This window comes from Prionailurus bengalensis, chromosome B1 (genome assembly GCF_016509475.1).
Source record: "Prionailurus bengalensis isolate Pbe53 chromosome B1, Fcat_Pben_1.1_paternal_pri, whole genome shotgun sequence".
In the NCBI taxonomy this organism is placed as follows: Eukaryota; Metazoa; Chordata; class Mammalia; order Carnivora; family Felidae; genus Prionailurus; species Prionailurus bengalensis.
This window is the reverse complement of record NC_057344.1, coordinates 195371907-195396852: the sequence shown is the minus strand read 5'-3', so window position 1 is coordinate 195396852 and position 24946 is coordinate 195371907. Positions and strand designations below refer to the sequence as shown.

The window sequence follows — 24946 nt, the reverse complement described above, 5'->3', positions numbered from 1 at the left end:
AGGTAGGTAGCTAACTTTCAATGTTTTTTTTAATGGATTCTTCATGTAATCGTTTGTTAATAATATGCTGAGGCTTCTAAATTTCCTTCATTTTTGGTATTATCTGTTGACTGTGAACTTTGACTTGCCCATCCCCCAACACTTACCCTGCTCTGTCCTCTCCAAATGATTATAGGATCATTTTTGTTTAAATCAGGAAGTGTATTGGGGCACCTGGGTTGCTCAGTTGGTTAAGCACCCAACTTTGGCTCAGGTCGTGATCTCACGGCTCGTGAGTTGTAGCCCCGCGTTGGGCTCTATGCTGACAGCTTGGAGCCTGCTTCATGTTCTATGTCTCCCTCTCTCTCTCTGCCCCTCCCCCGCTCATGCTGTCTCTCTCTGTCTCTCAAAAATAAATAAACATTAAATCAAGAGGTGTTTTGCCATGAAAATGCAGATACTCATGGGTGAACCTCATCTGTTTTGTACTGTAATGTAACTTTTTTCTTCTTTTTCTTGGAATTAATCATTGTCTCTTTTGGTTTGATTGCTTTGTTATCTAAGTACTTGTCACTGATTCATCCCCAAATTTATCAATAGAACCCTGAAGCTTCCTTCAATACCTCTAAAAACATCAAATAATCTTATATTGATTTTTTTTTTTTTTCCTGCTGTTGAAGGCATCCTTCTGCAGCCTTTCATAACTGTCACTGTGGGACTTCTAGAATGCTGAGAGTTCCTTTTCCTGTGGGATCCTTGTCCTGATCTCTATACTCTTTTCTTAGTGGTCTATACCTTTGTTTTATTGGGCCTGTTTTATAGTACCTTCCTTCAGGTGGGACATATATTTTAGATCTCATACGTATGAAAACGTGTTTATTCTACTATGTAAGATGATAGGCTGGTGTGGAATTACGTTTGTAATTGCAAACACTGAAAGCATGCTTCATTGTCTTTTATTTCTCAAGGTTACCGTAAGTGTATTACCATCATGATACCTGTTAATTTGTATGATCGGTTGCCTTGTTTTGTGTTTTTAAAATTTTTGTCTTTCTTTCTGGAAGCTTTTAGGATATTTTCATGCCTGCGGTTCTGAAATGTCATAATAACGAAATATGGATCTTCTTATGTGTATGCATGGGGGAGCCCTGTCTTCCTTCCTTCCTTCCTTCCTTCCTTCCTTCCTTCCTTCCTTCCATTTCTTTATTTCCTTCACTGCACATCCATTGGGCCTTTTTAATTTGGAGATGCATTTCTTTCAATTCTTGGACATTTTTGGCATTTTGATCATTTCTTCCCTTCTATTTTTAATATTTTTCTTTCTGGAAATCCTGTTCTTCAAATAGTTGACCTCCTATACTCATCTACTTGCCTGTTTTCCATTGCTTTATCTTTTGTTTTACTTTGGGAGACATTTCCTCATTTGTTACTCTTCAACCCTTTTATTGATTTTTCTATTTCACAATTTTTCTCTGAAGAACTTTTAGGACCCTCTTTTAAAAAGTCATTCAACTTTCCTTTTCTTCCTTGATACTGTTTTTCTGGTGTGCTTATCTTTAAACACTATATTGTAGTGGTGGATTATTTTTCCATTTCCTTGCAATGTTTATACTTCTACGTTCCTCCTTTCTGTTTGTTTGGTTTTGTTCTTTCATTCATGCTGGAGGTGTCCATCACATATTTTATGGACTTTTGATGTCTGTTCATTTTTAAAGATGAGACACAAAAATGATGATTGGAAGCTCTGTGTATGTAGTTGGGATTGACAAACCAGTGAGCATTGCTATAAGCCAACCAGGTGGAACTCCCACACTGTCTGTTTCTAGGTCTTTTCTTTCAGTCTGGGAAATGAACACCGGATGTGTGTCGTCCATTCTTCTGTCTGGGAGCTAGAGGCCTGACTTCTCGCCTTCTTAGAAAAGCCAGAGAGAGGGCTGTGTGTCTCTCTGATTCTTTTAAAAACTAAAAAGCGGTCCTCAACTTTCCCATGTTCAGTTCCACCCCACATCTACTCGTAGTGATAACTAGAGCTTCTTATTCTGGAAGCTCTCCAGGTGTCTATTGTGGTAAATGGCTTGTTTCTGGATAGTCTTCCCAGGCACGCACCAGTATAGGTGTCAGAGATTTCAGTGATTTCTGGTCTACACAGGCGGTTAACCACTCAACCATTCCTGTTCACAGCTTCCAAAAATTTGGTGACATAGTTCTTCTGTGATCCTGTCTCATTTTATTTGTCCTGATGGGGTTATGCCTCTTTAAAACTTCCAGGACGCCGTTTTTAGGGGTTTCAGAAAGCAGCAAAAATGGACACAGGCATTCAGTCCTCCATGTTCAGTTGGAAGTCTCTGTAACCCCTAGTCTATTTATCTTTTTGGTGAAGCCCCCCAACATGCTTAGTCAGTAGTAGCTTACTTTATTAAAGATTGTTAAAGAATTCTATTCCTTTTAAATGGAGTGCCTTGCTCATTTATTTTTGATTCAGTAGCTTGTTTTCTTTTTTAATGTATCTTTCACACGACACTGTGTCATGGGAGCAGTGAACACCTCTGTTTTTGCTCTATCTTGAGTCAACATTTATTATAGTTCCAAACAAATAGAAAGGGCTCAATAAATTATTGGTTGAACGATTGAACATTTTTCTACAAGGAGTCATACTTTTTGTCAATATCTACTTAAAACTTTTAAAAATTACTTACATGCATTTAAAATAGTTTACATAACCATTTCCCTACAGTTGGAAATTTAGGTATTTCAAATTCTTAAATGAAAATCAGTGAGCTTTTTGTGTTTATTTCCATAGAATAGGCTTAATATATATTTTTGAGATTCTAGGTATATATTGCTGACTTAATTTTAGGTTTTATGCCATTTAACACTGCTACTGGCAATGCTTGATTGCCCATTTGTTATTCTTAATATTATTTTCATTTATACAACTATTATAGGTTAAAGTTTTGCAACCATTAGTTCAACCTGATTTTAATGTTAATTTAATAGATCTTAATTAGTACCAGTTTTATTGGAATAACTTTATGATGACACATTATGATGATTAATGACTTAAGTTTAGCCTCTGTTGCTGTTGTCTTTCTTTTTGTGGTAATACTTTACTTGAAACAAACTTTTTGATATTCTATATTCCATGATGTTTCTTAGTTTATTTTCTAATATTAATTAGATAAAAGTTTTAAAAGTTGTAAATCATTATTCAGTGAAGAAAATTTATGATGGGGCCCTGCTTTAAGAGTGAGTTAACCAGATTAATTTTCCTGGAAACTCAGATCGATGGTTTTTATTAAGGAATGATTCTGTTGCTCTCTTGGGATCTGGTACTTTGGATCTAAGGGTCTTTTCTGCATTTGTATGATCTTATTCTTAGGCTTTTTGAGGCTTGCATTGAGATTTGGGAGTGAGGTCAGGAATGACTGTCCTGCCCCTTGGATCTGAGCAGAGATTGGAGTTGTTCAAGGTTGGTAATGACCACATTCTAAGTGGATTTTACCAGACTTCCTACGAACCATTTTTTTTTTTCTAATTAGATTTGGAAATAAAGGTAAAGCATAGACAATGATAAAACATTAGGAGAGTCTACCAAACCAGTGGAAACAATGCTTTGTATTTAAAGCATGTAAGAAGAATCTTTTCATTTGTACAATATGTTCGTGTGTATAAGAAACACACACATACACACAATATAAAACGTATGGTACATATCATGCATTAAGCACTTGATGCATGTCAAACACTGCTCTGAGGACTTTACATGTATTAACTTAAACATGATTCTCACACCTAAGATGTAGATATTTTATCTTCCATTTGGGTGACTGTTGTGGCTTACTAACAATAATTGTCCAAGTGGCAATGCTAGGAAGTGGTAGAACTCTGGAGTTTGTGTTTTTAACCACCTTAGCGTACTGCCTCTCTTAGTATTTGGTTTAATAATAATTGTAACCCAATCTCCTTGTGATTCTAATATGTGGTTAAATTTTTTTTTTTTCTGTTGAAAGTAGTCGGCAGAATGTGTAACATTGTTCTTTAGTAATTTTAATCATCACTAATGAGGAATGGGTTGGCATCATCAACTGTGAATATTGGGGCTTTGGAGATCATATTTTGGATGTATTCTTTAAAAAAAAAAGAATATTTGTGGAGAAAGGAAAAAATTCATCTTGACAGAGAGCAAAAAAAGCAAGACTTGTCTTCCTCCCTCTCACCATTTTAAGAGGCGTAAAAATGAACTGATAAAAACTTACTCTGCAATTTTTACGTTTACTGAGAGAATGTCCCACATACAAATACGTGTTTAGTACTATGCTTTCCATTAAGCTCATGGGTCATATAATAGAATGAGATAATTTCGTTCATCGATTTAGCAAATACTTAAGGGCCTGTTAGTTTTATTTATTCATTTATTTAATTTTTAATGTTTATTTTTAACGAGAGAGAGAGAGAGAGAGAGAGAGAGAGAGAGAACAAGCCGGGGAGGGGCAGAGAGAGAGGGAGACACAGAATCCGAAGCAGGCTCCAGGCTCTGAGCTGTCAACACAGAGCCCAACAAGGGCTTGAACTCACAAACCACAAGATCATGACCTGAGCCGAAGTCAGACACTTAACCGACTAGCCACCCAGGCACCTCTACTAGGCTCTGTTTTAGATAGTAGAGATACAGTAGAGAATAAAAAAGACAAGAGTCTTGCCCTCATGAGTCTTCTGTTTTAATGAAGGGTGGAGATAATAAGAGTCAATGCTATGAAGAAAAAAAATACAGTATCAAGGGGATAGAGAAAGAAACTGCTATTTTAGGATGGTCTCTGATGGCATCTTTTAAACACCTGAATGAAGCGAGAGGTATAGGCTTTGGTCATATCTGGACAAATGCATTTTAAATAGAAGAGGAAATCTACAGATCCTGAAATGGCAGTATGCCTGGCATGTTTGAGGAACAGCAAAGAGGCCAACGTGGTTAGAATGGTAGGGGATGAGAGGCCAGATATTTATTCTAAGCCTGGGAGGGTTTTGAGTAATAGAGAAACCTGAGTTGATGGAGGCTTGAAAAGGATCTCTCAGGCTGCCGAATGGAGACTAGACTGTCAGGTTATTCTAGTAGTCTGTGAAGAGATGGAGATGGCTTGGGCCAGGGAAACCAAGAAGGAGCTCGTGAAGAGCAATCAGATCTAGGTCTGTGTTTATAAATCGAGCAGTGAGGATTTGTTGGCAGATTTGTACACAGATTACACACAGTGAGGTGTGGAGGCAACCCAGAGTTTGGGGATGAGCATCCATATGGAAGGAAGACGGTGCTCTGTGCTAATCTGGGGAAGTATGGGGTTGAGGTATAGAGGTTGCAGTTAGAGATACAAGTGGAGTCATCTGCTCAGAGATGATGCATGGAGCTTGGGTAGTAGATGGTATCACCTAGGGAGGCCGTGTGGAAAAAGTCCCAGGACTGAACACTGGGGCTTCAGCATTTTGCAAAGCTGAGGAGGAAGACACAGCAGAGAGTATTTAAGGAATAGCTAGCGAGAGGAAGCCAAGAGAGTGTGATATCTGGGAAGGGAAATACGATGCTTCAGCAAATGGGTTGCTGGAGGTTATTTTGGGACTTTCAGCTTAAGGCTACACAAACATTAAGAGATGTTGGGAAACTGCTGCATTTTATCCTTTCTAATTCACATTTCTGTAATTTTAAAAGTATGTTTAAATCTGAGAAGTGACATGTCATTTTTTATCATCTCTATTTTTAAGTGCATTTTATTGAGACTAAGTAGGTAGTTTGGTGAAAGAACTTAAATGTGTATGAAATCGTTTTTAATGCTGGCTTAGTTTACTGCATGTCTTTAAATACAGCATTGTTTCAAATTTTAGTAATTGGTGATTTGTCTATATGTGATGAATTGTATGCACTTGTCATACTTCTGTGTTTTGGCTGCTTGAATATACATCTAAAATGGCCAACATGTATTGCTTTGTTTATACGTGTTATACAGATAATTAAAATGACAATAGACTAGTAAGATAATTTTAAAGATACTGTAGGTCCTCTAATTATTCACTGATAGCTAAGAATAAATACATATTTTTGAAAGTTATTTATTTTAAATTTCATAGTATCTTAATGTAAAAGAAGTGCCAAGAGGCAGTAGATACCCATTAATTGTAGACATACTAAAACTATAATGAAATTATTATGTTTTATCATATTTTCACAATAATAAATTATAACCTGGTTCCCTAAAATTCAGTTTGCACAAATTTGTACTAGAGGGCTTTATTTGTAAGGTTGGGTTCTTCTGGGACAACAGAAAACACAGAGCAGCTTAAACAAGACAGAAGTATTTTCCTCTTCCAAAAGAATACCACACCTAGAAGTAGGGTAGTGTTGTTCATGGATCTAGGCGCCTGTCTTTTTGTTCTGCTGTCCTTACCACCCAGCTTCAGCCTCAAGCTAATATGGCTGATTCAGTTTAGCCATCACATCTGCATCCCAGCAAGCAGGAAGAAGGTAAAGGAAAGAGAAGATCTTCCCTTCCAGGATACTTCCCAGAAACTGCACATAACAATTTTGTTTTACATCCCATTGGCCAGATCTTACTCACGTGGGCACACGTTAGCTACAAGGGAGTAACTCTGGGCACTTCTGTGCTTATCTAGGATTTGGGGTTCCCATTATTGACAGGTACAGGTGTCAGTGTGCAGCTAGCAATCTCTGCGCCACTGGGCTTTTTACACAATAGGGAGGAACCGATTTTATACCAATGTGTGTTTTTTCTGTGTTAACGTATAAGTCACCTAATACATACTTCATAATCATCCCATGAATTTTGTAATGGATTTAGCATAGGAATTTGCCCTATATCCAACCATACCTATCTTTCTCTATATTTTATCAACTAGGAAGTCATTACAAGATAGTGATTAAGAGTATGGAGCCACGCTGTCTAGGATCATATCTGCCAGTGGTGTAACCTTGAGCAAGTTTTTTAACCTTGCACAGGGTCTTTATCTTCAGAGGAGAAGATAGTAGTACCTAAATCACACATCGTCATAGGATTAAACGATTGGTTGAAAAGAACTTAGAAAAGCTCCTGACATGGAGTGAGCCCTCAAATTTTAGCTATTACTATAAATTGGCATGTTCTTAGTGGAAGTAATTTTAATGGTATCCCAGGTAAAAGTAAATTATCTATAAATTTAACTTGTAAAGATGTATTGATATTTTGCTGTGATTGAGGAAAAGGGACTAGATAATTTAAAAACAAGTCTGATTTGTTTATTTCATTTTGGTGTGTTTGGCTAATTATATTGAGAGATTTTCCTGTTTGGAGTACTGTATTTTAGAACATGTATACAAATACACATTCTGCAAATAGGTATCTATCTTTTGAAGTTTTTGTGTAAGGTGTGCCTTTTAAGTCCATTCAGAGCCAAGAAGTCAAAAGACTATTAGCAATGAAAATATACTTGTGTCTTGGGATAAGTAAAGCGAACAATCAACCTGTTACAGGATAGTTACGTGGCGATTCAACGTTGAGTGTCTTTTGAAGTGGAACCAGGCTTAAAGCTTTGTGCAGTTTACTTTTCTAGGAGGTCTTCCCTGAATCTATGGCCTTGGTTAAATATTCCTTGTGTTCTTCATACAGCGTGCTATACATAATTCTTTTAACACTTGGCAGGCTTTATTAAAGTTGTTTCTCTCTGTCTTTCACACTACATCATAAACAGAGACTCATTTGTATATTCTGCATCCTATACACTTGTAGGTATACAAGACAATGAGCTTGTTACAGTGAACAGCAGTACGGGTTACCACTTTTGTAGGGGTTGTGATTTTCATCTCAAGTCAGAAATAACAGCATTTTTTCATGGCCTTAAATTATTCTCTAAATTTGGTCATGTGCAACAAGATGTTTAGAAATAGGCATATTTCCAAAGTAAGCTACGATACTTGAGGCAAAGTAACGCTCCATGATATTGAAATCCAGTTTAGGAAAGTTCTGCTTTCTAACTCTGTATTTGGTACCTTTTGTACGTACTGTCTTATTTCTCACTCCGTACTAAAATATTAACAACAATAGACTTATTGTGTGTTTTTAGAGTATGGCTGCTTTATCAGTTTAGCTGGTGTCATGTGAAATGCAGAAGTAAATAAGAGTGCATTGTCTTTTGAAGGACAGTAACATTTGTTTCACCTGTTGAGTCTAAAAACAGAATCTGCTGTGGTTAAATTAGAGCCCAGATGAAGTGTGTGTATATGCATAGGTGTATGTGTATATCTATAACTATATGTCTAATATGTATATTTTAATGTTAAAATTGAATTATCTCCCCCACTGGCAGGTGATCAAGTTCTTTAGTTTCATAATTAAAAGCCTCTGTTTTGTATGGGATGTGTGGGCGAAATACAGGGCCTCAGAGTGTGTAGGGTGCTTGCTGAGGTGGTAAAGCTAGACACAGTTAATCTATACTCCTTACTAATCATGTCAGATTCACGCGGAGAGTTCCTGGTCACTCTTCTGGCGGCTGTGCATCCTGCACCATCACAGGGTCTGCAAAGGGGCTGCACTGAAAACTGCTGACGTGCCATCGCACAGACATTTCATTCTAGTAACTTTCTCAGTGGATTTTAATGAACCTTTCTAATAGTCCATCAGAGATTCAGGCATTAGAGGAAAGTCCTCTATTAGAGGAAAGTATTTTAATGGACTCTAAACAACGATCATCCTTAATGTTGGCATTTAGTCAAACAAGTGTTACGATGTAGAAATGCTGAATAAACCAGTGTGTCCCTGCGTACCTTTTTTCTTTGCCACAGTGGTCTACGGTCCTGTCATCCTTTGCGCATGTATCAAGTGCAGAGCTCTCGTATGAGGAATGACTCAAAGGAAATAGGAGGCTACTATGCTCTTAAACCTTAGTATTTTCATTTTTTATATTTTTATTGTATCAGTTGTAAACTTTGAACAGGTTAAACTTGCAATATCATTTATAATAATATGTTTAAGATGTTTTTATCAAACTTCCTTATTTATATACAGCTATATATAAAACTGTTGAATTAAATGGCAAGTTGTGATGAGTTTTTGCTACTCATTTTTTATTTTAATATTTAGGTGGTTTTTTAGTTAGGAATATAATAAATTCCTTCAGGTTTTATTTTTTGAAAAAGAAAGCTGTGAAGAGAATTATAAACAGTTTTGAAGATATTTAAAAATTTTTATATCCTATATTAAGTGTGAAGGGCTAGGATACCTATATTGTTCTTACATTTCAAAAAACAAATAGGCCTTATTCTCTAGGCATTGCTCTGAAATCACATTGTCCTCATATGATCTGGGAACTAAGGTTAACTGTTTTATGTTTTGGTTTCAAATCTCAAAAGATGATTTTGGTTAATATGCTTCGAGTTAAACATTAGCTTTTTATTTAAGAAATATACTGTCTTCAGTAATTTCCTCCTTATTCATTTTCCTTTTTTTTTTTTTTTTTTTTGCCTTTCAAATAGCTCCATAATCTTAAAACTTCCCTTTCCTGTCTTTTTAAAGGTCGACTGAGCTATCCACATCCAGGAACTGATAATCTGTTGATGTTAAATGGTAAGTTGTATACAAACATTTTATGTTTCCAGTTGACTTTTATAAATAAATATAATTGAGTACATGGTTCTCTATACCTTGCATATACATAGAAGTTAAATATTTTATAGGTATAAAGATAAAGCTACAGTGTTTCCTGTACAGAAAGCAGAATTAGGAGTTTGGAATGTGCCTATTTCTGATCTCTGGCATATAAATTCTAGCTGTCAAAGCAATTATTGCAATGTATTTGTGACAGTATGATTTAATTCATTGATCACAGATTTTGGAGATCGTCCTGAGTTTGAATATTGGCTTTCTAGTTTTTGGTATGACTTTGTTTGGAAACTTCTGTGAGCCTTCATTTCCCATCTATGAAATGGGAATAACAATCTCAAGGATTATTATGGGAATTAAATGAGATGATGTTTGCAAAGTGTGTAGAACTTGTTACTTAGTATAGCACTTGTGCTTATATGTTAACTAAGGAATGAATATACTTGTGACTCTGTAAATATGGTGATCACGCTAACTTAATTTATTCTAACTAGAAAGTTTACACAGTGAACTTCACCAGAGTTAGAAACAGGATAAATAAACTTTCATTAAAGTTTGTTCTTCTGTTGGACAAACATTGTTTTCAAGTCCCAGTACTTAGTACACCCGTGACTGTGGGAGTAGACATGGAAGGTGAAAATATCCTTCATACAGGTATTTTTAAATCAGTGTGGGTGGACAAAGAGAGAGAGGTAGAAAGAAGGAAGAATAGACATAAGTACTTAAAAAATACACAATTATATCATTAGAATGACTTGGCTCTTCTATTTCAACTAAAGCTCTGTTGAAAACAGATGATAGGGAGGTTGGGGAACAAAGGTTGAAAAAAGGCCAGTGTAAAGCTAGACCCTGTGAACTTATACTAAGTAATAAAGACTCTAGTGACAGAGGGGTGGGAATAAAGTCCAGGCTTCCTGGGAGATTGGCAAGGTGTCAGATAGGATTTTGGAATGAGAGAAAAATCGAAGAAGCAGTGTGTCTGTGGTGCAATTGATTGCTTCATTCAACTTTAGATTGTTATATATTGAGTTGCCCACCACGTGCCAGCGTAATCTGAGCCCTGGGGTATGTGTTAGGATCTTGAAGGATGGTTAGAGGTCAAATTGGCAAGGTCCTAACACTGGGGCCTAATTGTGCTCTCTAGCTGAGGCCGTGTCTGGGCTGGACCTTACAGCAGTACAGCAGGCCGCATTCATGAATTCAGTGAATTATGGTGCTTACATAGACTTTGACCAGAAGGGCACTAGAAATCGCATTCCAGGACTTCTTCAGTCAACTTTTTTTCTACCATGGAATTAAAACAACACGTCACTTGAGTAGCTGGTCTCTAAACTCTGTATCTGTGACTAAAACTTACATTGATGAAATTGAGTTTACAAACTGAAAATAGATCATAATTTTGTATTATCCTCATGACTTGATTTATAAAATAACGATGGGATTAAGCAGCAAGCTCTTTATGTATCCTGACTTCCTCAAATAATTTGCTTTTGGGACATTCTGTGTGATAAAGATCATTTCCATTTTAACTTCTAAAAACAAGTCAGTAGAAAAACTTGAATTTGTGTATATTTCACATACTCTGTTAAGATCCATTTGAAGGAAGGTGCTGTATGAGACAGTTTGTTAGATGATTCACAGATGATCTGGGATTTCTGTGTGCCTACCACACTAGCACGATTCAGAAGTATGTTGCAATCACAATAGAATACATCAGTTATGTATGAGCAAAGAGCTTAGGAGCCACACTTTTTACACGAAATATTATTAAGCTAATTGAGTTCATCAGTTGCCTGAAGCCTTCATAAATAACCTAGATGTTAGGTTATCAGTGTTTTATCACCTAGTAGACACAAGAATATTTTATTTCAGGCAAGAGTTGAACCTTGTGGACAAATCTGCTTTTTCATTATGTGAGCACTCTTCATAGCCTGCCACTTCAGAGCCATGTTACGTGCTCGATACAGTGAGCTGTCCTGGACATTCTGAACTTCTTCTGGCAAGGGAGTAGGGGACAGAAGAGATAATGAAACTAGGACATCAAAATGTGTTTAGGTCAGTAGGGGCAATTTGATCCAGAGAGAAAAAAAATTATTTTGCTCATTTGGGAGCATTGTTAAGAGGGGAGCAGAGGTCAAGAAATTGGGTATATTTATTATGATTGGGAAGTATTTGAATATTAAGAATTTAAGTAATTTTTTCTAGACATCAAGGTCATTGAAGAGAGAAGTGGGCAAATGGCAAGAAGGAGTAAGGGGAAATTTTCCTTGAGCTGCTTTTAATTCTTACAGTTCAACTATATTCTTAGCATATTGTCTCCCTAGGAAATATGGGAATTAAGTGATGTCAATACCAAGCCTCTGCCTGTACTAAATTATTATTAAATATTATTGATTAGAGGAATTGTAGCATCTCAATACATAGACCTACTTTTTAAATTATGTCACAGATTTGAACTCATCATTAGCAACTAAGTAAGTTGTATTACTTAACCAATAAGCATAGCTAATATTATTGACTTTGAAAATCAGTATTTGGCAATAAATTATAAGTCAGTGGTTGTGTGTGTATGTGTGTGGTGGTGGGGTTAATAGTTAACAGTAGTTGGTACCACAGACTCTGGAGCTAGATTATCTGGATTTAACCCTAATTTTGCTATGACCTTGGACAGTTCACCTAACTTCAGTTAGACTCAGATTCTTTATGTCAAAAGGAGATAAAATGCTGCCTGCTTCAGGGGATTGTTTTTTGAGAAGTGAGGGAATTCATTCATGTAAAGTGTTTAGAACACTTTCTAAAAGTGAGAGTTAGCTGTGACAGTGGGTGATGGTGAACAGTGACAAAATGACTTTGAAAGAGTATTAATCCTGTCTTGTGAATACATAAATTGTTGGAGAATATAAATTGAAAGAAGACATAGCCAATGTTTTCAAGTATTTGAAGGATGTTCAACGTATATGTAGTGACCAAAGGTTTGTCTTATGTTACTGCAGAAAGTCAAACCAGACCCATTTGGAAGAAGCTATATAGGAACAAGATGTGGGTCAAAAGCAAAATGACTCTCTCACAGTGCTCCCTAAGGAGTGGTGCACATGTCCCATGTGGTACCCAAGACAATCTTTGGTGGCGCACAAATACATATTATAATAAATGCATGACTATAACAATTTGAGAACATTCCTTAGAAAATACAGAACTGGAAGAAACCTATGATGTTACTAGGCTATTATTAGGTGCTAGGCTTGAGTCCATTTAATAAAAATAATATTATAAATACTAGTGTAGTTGTTATGCAGATAAGGCAAATGTTGTAAAAAGCTTTCATGAGTCTGCCTTCCTGGTCAATTAACATTATAGTTAAACTGTGAAATATTCCTTTAACGGATAAACAGGGAATGGGGTAAAGGTCAGGAAGTTGGTCAGACTAGGTAAAACTGTGAAATACCTCTAACAGATCCTTATATTTCAACCTCTCTTAACTCAGAAAAAGAGATAGTATCCCACATCCATATGTCTCTTGAAGTTGTATAGACAAAATAAAATTTAACCATAAAAAAATGCCATAGAAATATAACTGCAGGTAGGCTCCTGAACAGACCATGTTCCTCCATCTAACTAGAAATCAAGTTGAATTGACTGGTGGAGACTGCTACCATTTAATAAATATTGTAGAGGGGTCCAAACCTAACATCCAGAAGCACTTTAGGGAAGTAATATTATATAGCAATGGGTAGATTGTCTAAAAACCAAAATGCAAGCACTATCTGAATTTAGAATGACGGCTTGAATGTTGTACTTCCAAGTGTATAAATCTCACATATTTTATTCTCAGTAGGAAAAAACAAAATAAAACCACCCTGTTTTCCATAGTAGTGAGGACCAATGCAAAATGATGTATCATTCAGGTACTTGTTTCTGTTTGGATCATGTTGTGCTCCCCTCACCCCTCTCCCAAGGAAAAATAGCTTATATTTTTATTAGTACATATGGCTTTTCAAAAGGGAGACAGATAGCAGAAGTACAGGGGGATGCAAGCTAGTTTGAAATTTAAATTTGCTGTCATTAGCCATATACATCTATGTTTATAATCAGGGGCTTGCTCTACTGTTTGGAAGGAGAGAGGTTATGTTTATCTTTTAATTAAGAAAACTTAGTGAAATTGTATTTTTGAGGGCAGAGTCTCTAAATGTACTGTATTAAGTCCTGAAAATAGGAAATTTGAGTACGTAATCAATTCTTTTTTATGCTAATGGAAATAAGTGGAGTAGATAACAGATTTATTTTAGATCTTGAAAAGGATAATTTGCGGGTATATTTCTCTCCCTGGTTTTGCCTTTTCAGAGCAAGAGATAAGAATTTCTTTAGTTTCACACCAAGAGAACTTTAACCTAAATATTTCTGGCTAATTTGTTATGTTTCCTTATCTGTTACTCCAGCTGCAGTAAATCAGGTACCACAGCCATTGCTAAGAGCCAATATGTAAGGGCACAGAGACACTGAAGAGAATGTCAGAATCATCCTTTTTCTTTTTTGGTAGCAATGGGTTAGAACCTAAATGAGATTATTGATAACCCAGGACCAAATTTTAAACTCACTCTTGTAGGAAAAAAATTTTTTTTTCAAAGCCTTATTATTATTATCTTAAAAAACGTATATGGAGGGGCACCTGGGTGCCTCAGTCCAGCTTCAGCTCAGGTCATGATCTCACGGCCCAGTCTGTGGGTTCAACCCCCACGTCGGGCTCTGTGCTGAGAGCTCAGAGCCTGGAGCCTGCTTCAGATTCTGTGTCTCCCTCTCTGTCTGCCCCTCCCCTCCTCACGCTCTGTCTCAAAACTAAAATAAACATTAAAAAATAATGATAAAATAAAACATATGTAAAAAAATATAATCTAACATACATACATACACACACGCACACACACACACACACACACACATACACACATATATTTACACACGTGTGTTAAATAGCCAGTTCCTCACTTCTGAATGCGTGGTAATTTTTAGTAATAAGTTTTATAAAACTTAGGTAACTGAAATTGAATGTTCTAAATAGTTTTTATACAAAAATCGCTCACTTTTTTTTTCCTAAGTCCTATTCTAAATGAGTTTGGAGGGGCATATTGTTTAAAGAAGTCTTCCTTAATTAAAACTTAATGAATAGTAATTTAATGATTTTCTTTTCTCATTGGGAACTTTTGATAACTCTGAATCCGAGTTATGGTGGAACAGAAATTCACATAAGAAGAGCTCGGGTAGGAAAATGAGTCCGTACTCCATTGTTTAGTGTGATGATAGCAGATTGGTTCTTTCCATGACAGGGGATAGGAAGTGTTTCACATGATCTAGCTTCATCTGCAGGCAGTTCTATTTTTGGTAATGTAGAGAGCTGGAATTTGAGAGTTGTCCAGAAAATAAGTGCAATAGCTCTTTACAGAACTCTAAAATTCCTCAGGTATGAGGTAGTTGGAGAACTCTTCTAAATAATGTGTTCAAGCCTAGGAATGAGATGAGACCTAAGATGCTATGAACATTCGTACGTATCTTGACTATTTTAGCATTGAGTAGCCTCAGCAGAGAACATGACAGCTAAGAATATAAACTGGTTGTCGTGTCATTAATTTTCTCAATAGGTCAGGAATTGTGGACCACGTTATTACTTCCTTATAATTTATAACTTGACTTTAAACTTGATGAGAGTAGTTTTATTTGCTTTGTAAATGATCCGTCTTCTACACCCATGACTGAAATTCCGTAAAGCAAATCTATACTGGATTAATATCATTTCGATCATGCCTGGAGAGAAGTAGGAAGCCTAACTTCTTAGAGTTGTGCTGTGACCGTTTGGGAGCCTATTGACCGTTTCCACACTTAATACAATGATTAAGACTGCAGGGAATTCGCTCTTGTATAGTCTGTTTTTGACAGCTCTTTTAAAATTCCTACTCGATTTTCCATAGTTGATCCGCTATCTCTTTGAGACCCTGTGTTTTTAAGGCCTTTATAAGTCTTCCAGGATTTCCACAGCAAAATTCTAAATGCCATTTCCGCCCCTACCTCACCCTAAACGAATATGTATGTCAGGTAATCTATATGTAATGTATACAGGTAATGTACATCTAAGCTCGATAGACACACAAAAACACACACAGGTAAGCTTGCATATAAACTAATGTACAGGTCAGACAGTCTGCTAGGCTGTGGTAGCTGGAGCTCTCAAAAAGGTTAAAACTGCAGTAGTTATAGCTAAATAAAGACAATAGAGAGGCAGAGGTGCAAATGAGGTTATTTTGTATAACAGACTCTGTTGTAAGCCTTGTATTTATTGACTTAAAGTGTAATGACTAAGGGTTACTGTAGGGGTATTAATCCTGTATTTTCCCCTGTGGGCCCACTTCTTTATATTAAAGACTTACATTGTAAAACTTCTGTAGTAGAATGTATTTAATGATGTGAAATGTCTTCCTTTGGTCTTTGCTTTATACTTTTGGGGAAGACTACATTTCGGACAACTCTTAATATATGTTTCGATTTGAGATTTATTCAGAAAGAAACTTTCCCAGGCCAAAAAAAAAAAAATCATAAAAAATGGGTTAAGATCTTGATTTTAACAGTGATTTTTGTTTTAGTTTACTGCTTTGATTTCATATGTTAATTCCAGGGTAAAAATACTCATTGCGTACTCAGATTTGCAAGGAAGAGTTATTTAAAAATAAGTTGTGGGTTTTATCAAACTGGTAGTTTATTATGGAGAATAAATTGCAGTGTTTTTTCTCCATATGGAATTATGTAAACTGCTAATAAGGTAGTTTGAAATGTCTTTCTGCTTCATACTTCTGAATATTCAACATCTGTGCTAGTCTATGATGATACTAAGAACAATTTGTATCTGAATCCCTTTTACCCCAGAGAGAGAGAGACATAAGCACTTAGATAGAGGTTATAAAATGTACCAGAAGGATTGAAAGCATTGGTAACTGTAGTGTATCATTAATCATTTTTTCAACTAAGCAAGTTTGAACATGGATTGATGTCTTTACCTTCTATCTAAGCTCTACAGGCTTCAGAATATCAGTTTAACATTGTTATATCTTTTCATACCTCTGTGTCTTCCAGTACTTTCTCCGCACAGGGCTTGATATAATGTGAATTGGATTTGAATAGCTGTTTGTTGGACTGTATCTGCTATATCTCTCTTTATAATTAGTAAAATGAGGATTTAATTCAAGTTGTTTGCATTTATTACTTGGGATGCTATTTAACTGTAAGGTGTTACATATTACCATCTTGACCAGGTGCAAGAAATATTTATTCATGAATTGGAGCATGTATGAGAATAAATTGCATATTTCCTGTTAATTTCATTTTATGGTATAGTGCAGAATATATATATAATAAAAGTGGTTTGTAAATGGTAAAACACATGCAGCTATTACATGGGGACATTGTCCTAGCTCTTAAAACAAAGTAGTCCTAATTACTAGATGCCCACTTAGCTTTTCATATCACAAATATTTGTATGTGTGGGCTTGTTTTTAGTTCTGACATTTTACAATTTGTCCTTTGTTTACATGCAGCAAGGAGTTATGGGCGAAGACGAGGTAATTCCTTTCTGTTTGCTATGGTATAACTGTTTTTAATTGGGTTTTACTGATCAACTCTATAATTAGCCTAGATTTTTTTTATGCACTGAAAACTCACAGAAAAGTTATATTTTGATTTGCACACTTGTCAAATTTTTGAATCCTGTATCTCTTAACTTTAAAGCACATTTCCATACTAATCTGTTACTTAATAAATGTTTTCCTTTTAGACTGTCTAGACTCTAACTGTTTATTTTCATACCTTTTAAAGTAAAGCTGCTGTTTATAGTTGGCTTAAGAAAAATGTTTAATAAACACTAGTGAAGGTGACTTGCAAGGCGGTTTTTCTGTTCTCTAAATCTGTAACTGGTTGCCATACCTATGTATATAATTTCCAACCCCAGTTTATTAGTTTTATGTCTGACCCAGTTGAAAGTAAATAATACCAGATAGGCTATTGTTAACACTGGTGTATGGAAATCATGTTGCTAACATTTCTGTGTGTCTTCGGAGAATATAATGCTTTCCTTCTCCCTCCCTGGACCGTGCAGGCACACTCATACGCTCTGTCACACACCCTTTCTCTCTCGCCCGCAACAGTCTTCCTCTCTGGGTTCTTGCTATCTGAAGGACAAAACGAGGCCTCTGAGATGCCGGACTACTAAACCTCTTTGGAAAGCAGCTGCCAGTGTCTGTGGCGCTTTAAACTTGGCTTCTCTTTTGTATGTACAGAGAGACTGAGAGGGAGAAAAGTACATGAGATGCAAAGAAGCAAAAGTAGCTTTACCTGCTAGCTTATCCTCTAAGTGCGCAATAATCATGATACTTACGTAGCTGTCATAAGGACCAAAATGAGTAAAAAGGGTTTTCCTTGACCCCTGAAATCTCCCTTGAGCCATGGAGGATAGACCATAATAATAGTGCCTTTTGATACATTTTATAACTGCGTGCCAGTGCTTCACTTTCTTTTCATGTGGTCATGAGTATGTGCACTTTGAAAACAAACAAGCTAAATCTTTCTGCCACCGCTGATGACAGAAACAAGTATTCTATATTCTTAAGTAGTATTTCCAGTTTTGTATTTCACATTGTCTGAATTTAACTTCCTTTTTGGAATCTGTTTTTTTCCCATGCTTGACTAAATCTCTTGGTTCTTTAGTTTTCTTAATGAAAAAATTATAGGATATAGAAACTCAAAACTCAGACACTAAAGCTGAATAACTTTCTGAAGGTTGCGGCTAGCAACTGAGAAGAGAGGGGGAAGGTTAGAACTTCAGTACCTGTTTTCATATCTGTAGACTGCCTTGTTTCGCTGTGCTTTTTAGGTGTTTTTGAAACTATGGAGCATATTTAATTTAGGATTTTTTCCTTTTATACACTTTCATCTTTTAACCCTAGTGGTTTATTCTTAATGTAATTTGGCTTACTCCAACATAATATCAGGACCTAGGAAGTTCTCAGGAACTAGGTGTCAGAAAGTCCTGTTGTTTATCATCTTTTTTCTCAGTTTAATAATGGTAGACTATGATTATGATATTAAGAAAAAGCAAAATTTTCTTCTTTCAGATAGAAACTTATTACTGCTCTTCATGGCTCCCAGAGGATAGAGATCTATAAGATTTCCTCTACTTTAGGACTGCCTGTCAGCTTTGGAAGAAAGAAGACTCTCACATGGTCCCAAGGCTTCTACAGAAGCTTTCTGTAGGTCAGAACTGACCTGTCATACTTATTTGGCTTAGTGTGGAGGGATAACGCCTGAATTTTCCTCTCAAGTTATATGGCGTTAGTAATTTTTTAGTTGGTTCTCTGTGAATAGTCAGAGTCTGCTTTTAAAATTTCAATTTTGGGGGCTCCTGGGTGGCTCAGTCGGTTGGGCGGCCGACTTCGGCTCAGGTCATGATCTCGCGGTCCGTGAGTTCGAGCGCCGCGTCGGGCTCTGTGCTGACAGCTCAGAGCCTGGAGCCTGTTTCGGATTCTGTGTCTCCCTCTCTCTGACCCTCCCTCGTTCATGCTCTGTCTCTCTCTGTCTCAAAAAAAATAAATAAACATTAAAAAAAAAATTAAAATTTCAATTTTGATAATCAAATGAAAAGTGTACCTATTATAAATACCTATTGAGAAGGTTATGTGAATTTGAAAGTACTTTGACACAGTACATAATAAAACATTAAAAAAAAAAAAAAACCCACACACATACCAAAGGAATGACTCAGAAAAGACTAGAAGTAGCCTGGCTCTCTTCCTATTTTCTACTCATTTTTTCCCCCTTCTGTGCTAGATACAGTGCCATTATCACACTGATAATTTTTTAACTTCCAAGATCCCCCTTTTATGGGCTTCATGTTTAAGGTTTGGTCCATCAAAGGAGCTGCATTTGTTAATTTTATTTAGTCATTTTTCCTTTCTTAAAAAAAAAAGTCTTACACATATCTGATCTGCTCATATGGGATGTGTCACAATAAGTTGATACAGTTTGTACCAAAAATAAGACATTGCTCTCCACCACTGCAATAGTCGGTGAGCAGCATTAATTTTTCATAAGACATTTTGACTTTGTAGTCCACTTGGGGAAGAACTATATTTTTCTTACTTGCCACCTTAGACTCATCTTTAAGCCCAGGCACAGAGGAGCTGTTTTCATTTAAAAGATTTCCCACTGGACTGCAGTCAAACCAAATTACTACCAAAATGACTTTATATATTTTAATTTCCTTAATAATGTCAATAAGAACTTCACATCAGGCTGTTTCTAGATACTAGTATATGAAATATACCTTAGGAATATTCAAAATTTAATTGTACTGGAAGTAATTAAGAAAGAGCAAGTATTTCTTTCCCTGTTTTTCACTTGCAACCTGCCCCAACTCCTCTGCGTCTCTACACCCTAAGAGCCATAAAAAAGTTCTACCTCAGAGCTGCCTGGGGGGCAGGATTAGGAAGGAGGAAGACTCTCATATGGGGGGGCAGTCTTTAATATATGGAACACGATCTTTCGTGTTTTATTTTCTGTTCGGCATTTCCTCCCTTCAATTCTAAGAGTGAACGTACTGGTCTGGGTGGGAGTGTGAAGAGAGGTGTGACGTGTAATGTAAGTTCTATCCCTTCTCTTCAAACGTTTTTATATTGCCATCTATTCCTTTCGTAAAGGATTAAAGGGCTACTGTGCTCCCAAAGGAACAAAAATATATGCGATATTTTAACAAATAGAAATAGAGCCTATTTTAGTTAATAGGACTAAACATCATAATGCAATCTTTTCTAGCAGGTAATCTCAAAGCTTGAATTAATAGCTTGTATATGGAATGAAATAGAAATTATTTTAAAGGGAATGAAATTATGGAAGCTCAGTTAGGGAGGTTGGATTTATTTACACTATGTAGCCATTCAGATTTATGCACTGTGATAAGCAAGGAATTATTAGTAAGACAGTATACTATGTATTGTTCTAAAATTGACCCCGGGACGTTCTGAATTGGTTCAATTTGGTTTCAATCCGTTTGACTCTTAAACAGTCTTGTGAAGTAGCCCGAGTAAGGGTACACTCCCTAAATACCACCACTCTCAAATCCTTTTATGATGAAATCAAGGCTGAAATTCTTCATCTTTGGTAAATGCTTTTGATACCTGTCAAAGAATGGGCAAAATCTCCAAAGCATGAAAAAAAAGCCAGAGTAGTACTAGAAGACAGAGGTCAGCAAACTGGCCCACAGGCTAAACCTCCTGTTTTTATAAACAAGGTTTTATTAGAACACAGCAATGCCCATTCATTTACTTTTGTCTGGTTGCTTTGGAGCTGTAATGATGGCAGAGTTGAGGAGTTACAACAGAGAATGTGAGGCCCACAAAGACTAAAATATTTTTTACTCTCTGGCCCTTCACAGAAAAAACTTGCTTACCCCTCCTCCTTGAAGAGACTTACTCTGCCTAACTCTACACCTATACCCAGCCAGACCAGTTTCTAAAAAGAAACAAAATTTTAGTGAACTTACGGCCAAGTATAGTATGTCTAGAAGTTAATGTACAAAGACATAATAACTAGGTTATAATTGATTATTAAAATTAAGTATCTTATCCATCCCCTATGTGAAAAGGATGAACCTATTATTGGGACAAAATCTCTTTAGGTGATAAGGGTACCTTAATAGCTTCTCAGTTCTTTGGAAAAGCATGCCTGATCAGTGATTCTATCTGATTAAATAGGCAGTGCTTGAGAAAGTGCAGTCTCAAACCTACTTCTATTGTTTTGATAGTGGGTTTTTTTGATCCTTTCATATTAAATAAAAATTATGCCATCACATTGGTAGATTTTCTTCTCCAATAGAGTGACTGCTAAGATCTTAGAAGATGAGAAGAATATTCATAGTCATCTTTAATTTATATAGCTTGGTTTTTATTTTTAGAACAACAGTTAGTAAATGAAAGTACAGGATAACACATTGAGATCAAAGAATTATGCCTAGATTCAAGTCATAAATTGCCTAATTTTGTACAAATGTTTTCCTTTCCTGCCTCCCCCTTTTTTATATGTTGAGAAATTTCTGTATTCTGGGCTTCCAAAATAAGGTCAAAATCTGAAAATATAGGGGTGGTTTGGGCATAGGCACATAGCCAGTGGAGTAAAATTAGTAATTGCTTACAAATCCTCTAACAGCACATACCAGAAAATCATGTACTGGTTGCTAACCGTCATTCTGTCACATGGCCTAGTCGTAATTTAGCCTTTAGCCCCATCTTCAGTTAAGGAAGCTCCTAATCTGGCTTTTATTATTGTGTGGAATAAACATTATTATAGGAATATGGAAAAATCTCATGCCTTCTCTAAGCCTTTTTATTTAAAATATTTTGAAATGAATAATTTGAATCCTAATTGTCCACATAACAAATAAGGCTCATTCATATTTGAGGTAGTGGCTGTGTTTCTTTACTATAAAACCTTTGCCAATTTTCTGTTTTGGGAAAAGGTATATTGTTAGTCTCGTAATAGGAATATAGATCCTCTAACTTTGCCTTCACATGAAAAGGATTTTGGTGACCTGTTTAAAAAGCCCTGGCAATACGGAAGCTGTATTAGACCCTTTCATTGGCAATGATTAGGCAACCTTCATTTATTCTTTTTTTTCATGTTTTTCATATCTCATTCACCTCTTACTACTTCCTCTGTAATTTTTATTGTAACTACTATTTTACCTTTCAGATTTTTATTGTACATTTTAGGTGACTAACTTACCATAAGGTATTTTACTTGAAGTAAGTAGGGCTTTTAAGCACATAGTTAAGAATGTCTCCAGTTTTCTATATTTTACCTTGATATGGCCTTTGGAATATTTCTGTACTTTTGCTCAAGCAATTATCTTCTACCTATAAAGCTTTTCCCCTCTTTTCTCCTTTACATTTTTGTCTCTAAAACTATCACATTCTTTGTAAATCTCTTAATTCTTAGTTAGATGCTCACTCTAACCTTGGTTGTAACTAACCTCATATTAATTCTCATGTTTATAAGCGTGTAGGTTATAAATGCCTATGTATATTACAGACAAATATGGATGTCTATACCTCTTAAGTTAGAATCACTGAAGTAGGATTTTTGTGTAACCATTCATACTTGTTGCCTTGTAGTATTAGTCAAGAATGTCATAACAATAGTTAGAGAATATAAATGGAGCATTTGATGTCAAGGTCAAATGATGATTTCTAAAATAGAGAAAAAAAACAAAAACAAAACCCTACCCCTTCAAACAATGTAGTCTAATTACAGTTTAAAATTCTTTTGACTATAGAGCTTGTTGATCAATATCCTTACTTTGCTGCTGGTTTTAACAGCATGGAAATTTCACCTTTAAAATTATCTATGTAGGGCGCCTGGGTGGCTCAGTCGGTTAAGCAGACTTCGGCTCAGGTCATGATCTCACAGTCCGTGAGTTCGAGCCCCTCATTGGGCTCTGTGCTGACAGCTCAGAGCCTGGAGTCTGCTTCAGATTCTGTGTCTCCCTCTCTCTCTGCCCCTCCCCTGCTCATGCTCTGTCTCTCTGTCTCAAAAATAAATAAAAACATTAAAAAAAAAATTTTTTTTAATTATCTAGAGAAAAACAAAAAACACATCTAATTACTATGGTAAGAAGCTTAGGAACAACCATATCTAGTTCTTTTAAAAGAAGAAAATATTTGGGGGCGTCTGGGTGGCTCAGTCGGTTAAACGTCTGACTTCGGCTCAGGTCATGATCTCATGGTTCGTGGGTTCGAGCCCCACATCCGGCTCTGTGCTGACAGCTGGGAGCCTGGAACCTGCTTCAGATTCTCTCTCTCTTGCCCCTCCCCCACTTTCACTCTGTCATTGTCTCTCAAAAATAAATAAACATTAAATTTTTTTTTAAATAAAAGAAAGACATTTTAAAATTTCATAAGTAATTGCTTTTAGATACTTAAAAATGTCAGTCTCAAAGGGAAATTGTAAGATTTTGTAGAACAGAAATTACTGTCAGTTATTTCTTTCTTATTGGTGAATAGAGTCATTATATGAATATACCACAATTTTTCCATTAACCTACTGATAGACATTTGAGTTGGTTTCCATTTGGACCTATTGTAAATAAAAGTACCATCAACATTTTTGTATCCTTTTTCTTTTCTGTGTGTGTGAGTGTGTGTGAGTGTACATGTGCACATAAGCACTCATTTCTCTTGGATATATAAGAGCAAAATTGCTGGTTTATAGAATGAATGCATATTTTAACTTTATTAGAAACTACCAAGTAGCTTGCCAGTTTTACACTCCAACAGAATATAAGACTGACTTTGTACTGTTAGCTTTTTAATTTTACCTACTCTGATACATATGTGTGATGTCTCATTATGGTTCTAATCTGCATCTTCCTGATAACTAAGGGTCATATGAAGCACCTTTTCATACCTTGTAACCCATTTCATTATACTCTTTTGTCAAGTTTCAGTACAAGTCTTTTGTCCATTTTTAATTCAGTATAAGTCTTTTGTTCATTTAGAGGAGTTCTTTGTGTATTTTGTCCTATTTTCTGGTAGTTGCTTGTCTTTCCACTTCACTAACACTGTCTTTTGATAACCAGAAAAATATTTAATTTTGATGGAAGTCCAGTTGTTTTCTTTTATCTTTAGTTCCTTTTAATCCTAAGAAATTACTGCCTATCCCCAAATATCGTGAAGAAATTCTGGCAACTTTGTTGTTTTATCTTTCACATTTAAGTCATTGATCTTTCTTGAATGTATTTTTGGTATGGTGTGAGAATAGGGATCAAGGTTCCTTCCCCACCCCCCACACCTGGATATCCATTGGTTCACCACCATTTTTTAAAAAAAATTTTTTTAATGTTTGTTTATTTTTGAGAGAGAGACAGAGTGTGAGCCAGGGAGGGACACAGAGAGGGGAAGGCACAGAATCAGAAGCAGGCTCCAGGCTCCAGGCTCTAGGCTCTGAGCTGTTAGCATACAGCCCGATGCAGGGCTCGAACTCACAAACCGTGAGATCATGACCTGAGCTAAAGTTGGATGCTTAACCAACTGAGCCACCCAGGCACCCCTCTTCACAACCATTTATTGAAAAACATCTTCCTTTCCACATTGAACTGCATGGATACTTTTGAAAACATGAAGTGACTGTAAATGTATGGGTCTGCTTCTTGACTCTGTTTTGTTCCAGTTAGCTATTTGCCTATCCTAAGGGTTACATTCTTTAATTTTTTTTTTTTTTTTAACAATTAGTTTATTTTTGAGAGACAGAGC

General features: G+C 36.1%; 1 protein-coding gene across 11 annotated transcripts in view; it reads left to right on the top strand.

Moving 5' to 3' along the window:
• The window catches only part of CPEB2 (cytoplasmic polyadenylation element binding protein 2), a 72576-nt gene that overhangs the window by 22257 nt on the left and 25373 nt on the right, over positions 1-24946 (top strand). For 6 of the 11 annotated variants that reach the window (XM_043572950.1, XM_043572946.1, XM_043572943.1 and 3 more), the window contains 2 exons: positions 9525-9575; positions 17189-17212. In XM_043572950.1, the coding sequence (XP_043428885.1) occupies positions 9525-9575; positions 17189-17212 (75 nt within the window). The remainder of the gene's footprint in view (positions 1-9524; positions 9576-17188; positions 17213-24946) is intronic. The other 5 variants (XM_043572952.1, XM_043572947.1, XM_043572944.1 and 2 more) reach the window with 1 other exon arrangement.